The sequence below is a fragment of the Cystoisospora suis genome (genome assembly GCF_002600585.1).
Source record: "Cystoisospora suis strain Wien I chromosome Unknown contig_7077, whole genome shotgun sequence".
Taxonomy (NCBI): domain Eukaryota; phylum Apicomplexa; class Conoidasida; order Eucoccidiorida; family Sarcocystidae; genus Cystoisospora; species Cystoisospora suis.
The window spans coordinates 635-3,791 of record NW_027159863.1 but is presented as its reverse complement, the minus strand read 5'-3'; the positions used below and the strand labels follow the sequence as shown (position 1 = coordinate 3,791).

General features: G+C 46.1%; 1 protein-coding gene across 1 annotated transcript; it reads left to right on the top strand.

The window, feature by feature from the left end:
• Positions 1-46: 46 nt before the first annotated feature.
• CSUI_010295 (gcc2 and gcc3 domain-containing protein) lies at positions 47-2,862 on the top strand (the record flags this gene model as incomplete). The annotated part of the gene is made up of 3 exons (XM_068070400.1): positions 47-327; positions 1,044-1,363; positions 2,540-2,862. Coding segments are annotated over exons 1-3 (825 nt in total), but the record flags the coding sequence as incomplete, so codon positions are not given.
• Positions 2,863-3,157: the final 295 nt, after the last annotated feature.

The window sequence follows — 3,157 nt, the reverse complement described above, 5'->3', positions numbered from 1 at the left end:
TCTTTCTCCTTCTCTTCTTTCTTTCTTTCTTTCTTCTTTTTCTAGGTTTTTGTGTGGCTACGGGAATGCAGTCCCTGTGCCGCACTCAGAGAAGCTTCACTCTGTGCCGTTCATCCCGCAAGAAGAGCAGAGCGAAGCTACCGTTATGACGACGTCGAACTGGAAGAAGGTGCTGGACTCGAATGAAGTGATCTACGGAGGGATTCCGTGCCCCACAGGTTACTACTGTCCCCCTGGGACTCCAGAACCTCTCGCCTGTCCTGACGGCCTTACCGTACAAGGAACAGGAGCAATGTTTCTCTCTCAATGTCAACCTTGTCCTGCTGGGTAGGATCAAGAGAAGAGGAGACAGCATAAGAGAGAGGGGAGAAGAAGAGAAGGGAAAAGAGGGGATCCATGTGATAGGAGAGACGATAAGAGAAGAAAAGGGAAGAGCGTCCTCTTGTCCTAGCTATTTCCTGGAAGGAATTCGCAGAGGTGGAGAGATCATGAAGAGCACAGAGAAAAAAGACCTCTCTCTCTATCTTTAGGATTGATGTATATCTAGATAAGAAAGTATGTAAAGAGGTCTCTCAGGAGATATCTATCTATATATCGATATGGACTCACAGAGAGATCATACAAATCACGTTGGTATAAGATGTATCTCTCTCTCTCTTTCTACAGGAAGGGTGTATAGATTGCTCTAAGAAAGGATAGACAGACGTGTAGATTTCCATAGGGGCCTTCCTTAGCTTGAGCCAAGGAGATCGAAAGCAAGAATTGGGGTCGATACACATGTCCGTTCACTTTCTTCTTTTCATGAGTTTTCTTGTCTCCATACCCCTTCTAAACTCTTCATATACTTTTCTCTCTATATCTCTATCTGTCTCTTTCTCTCTCTCTTTCTCTGAAGCCACTCATACACCCGTAACTCCCCCATATGCATATCTCCATTTCCATATCTCTCCTCTTCTCTTCCCCACATCTCTTGTTATATCCGATCTCCTACATTTCCACCCTCTGTATCTTTTTCATCTTTTCTTCTTTTTCCTTCCCTGTAGACGATACTGTGAGGCTGGGAATCCTACGCCCATCATCTGCCCGGCAGGCCATTACTGTGTGCATGCATCAGCCAAGCCTACGCCTTGTCCTCCTGGCTCGATGAGCGGAATGAGAGGCGCCGAAGACATGAGTGCATGCAGTCCCTGCCCCGCTGGCTATATCTGTCCCTCTGGCTCGACAAATGTCTCCAGCGCCGATCAAGTCTGTCCGAAGGGACACTTCTGTCCTGAGAATTCCGCCGAGCCTGTCCCCTGTCTCCCGGGGCGCTTCAATCGAGAGCTACGCGCCTCCCGGATCGGCCAGTGCTTCGAGTGTATTAGTAAGGCGCACTACAGACTTAAGGAATGGATTCTATGAGAAACTACGCAGAGAGGAATGAGAAGAGAGAAGATAGAGGAGAAGAAGAAGAAAGAGAATAAAGAGGAAAAGAAAGGATAAGAAGAGAGAGAAGATGAATGATATGTGTGTGTGAGTTGTTCTTCTTTGCCTTTTTGGGGTCCAATGAGTTGCATAGTGTAAGAGATGTATGAGAAGGGGAGAGGGGAAGTTACATCCACCAAGTGTAGATGGATCGAAGAGATCAGATAGAAGAAGCTTAAAGCCACGTGTTTGCAGGATCTTTCCTTTCTTAATCTTCTTCTTTTGCTTCTTCTTTTTCGTCTTCTTTTCTCTTCTTGTCCTTCTTCATGGATGTCTCTTCATGAGGGAAGTAAGGTCTCTTCTGTCTGTTAAGAAGTTCAATTCAACACATGAGAAGAAAGAGAGAAAAAAATGTCACCTCTCCAGATCTCTTCTCTTCTTCTCTCGCTGAAAGAGACGTAGCTCCCACAGCGATAGATAGAGATCAAGCAATCTTTCACTAAAAGTCGATCCAAGCAACCCAAAGCATAGAAAGACATAGGGCTGTCTATACATACAGAGGTATATGTACAGAGAGGTAGGTAGAGTGTATGTACAGTCCCTTTGAAGAGTCCTCGAAACCGGCTAAGACTGATGCTGAGAAAGAGACATGAATGAAGTGTCATAAGACAGTTAAGTATCGAAAAGAAGACATGACAGACGTTTTCTCTAGACATTCTCGCCTTCCCTCTAAGTACTTCGCATCCGTCTTTTGAATGGCTCGCTTGCTCTTCTCCTTCTTCTTCTTCACACTGAGGTGTTTGTTCTTATCACATACACCCCAGGCCAATCTATCCATAGCGCAACAGCCCTTCTATCCCTTTCCCTCTCAATCCTCCTTCTCATTCATTAGCATCTCTCTCTCTCTCGATCTCTGACTTGTTTCTTCTTTCGATCACTCCTTCTCTTCTCTGTCTTTCCGTCTTATCTCTTTCTTTCCTCCCTCCATATATCGCTTTTCTTCCTCTACTCTTGTCTCTCTCATGCCTCCTTATCTCCTTTCCTCCCTCTTACCTCCTTTCTTCTGTTTCCTTCATCCCTTCTTCTCTCACTCTCTCTTCGCCCTCTCTCTATCTTTCCTCTTTTCTTCCCTCAGGTGGCTTTTACTGTCCGGAGCGAGGGACAGTGCACCCCAACGACCATCCATGCCCGGGGGGCTTCTACTGTCCGTCAGGGAGTATCGCACCTCATCCCTGTCCTGCAGGGTCGTACTGCCCTTCTCTCTCGGACGGACCCAAGCCTTGTGTTGGTCTCCCAGGCTACTATTGTCCCCATCAAGCTAATCAGCCTTTGCTATGCCCTGCCGGCCATGTCTGTCCCGACGGCTCCTCAGCCCCCCTTCCCTGTCCTAAAGGATCTTTTCATCCTCTCGTCACTTCACCCTCTGACGCTCCTCCTCTAACTTGCAAAGTCTGTCCACCTGTAAGGAAAGATAAGACGACAAACAAGTAAACAAAGAGTGAGAAAGAAAGAGTGAGAAAGAAAGAGTGAGAAAGAAAGAGTGAGAAAGAAAGAGTGAGAAAGAAAGAGTGAGAAAGAAAGAGTGAGAAAGAGTGAGAAAGAAAGAAAGGTCGACAAGACAAGTTCGAGTTGGGTAGGAAGTATGATAAGGCGAATAGGGAGAAACGTGTTTAAGGGAGTGTGGGCTATAGCCTTAGGAAGGAATCTATAGATGGATATAGATAGATACGTCCATTCAAGATTCATAGATAGA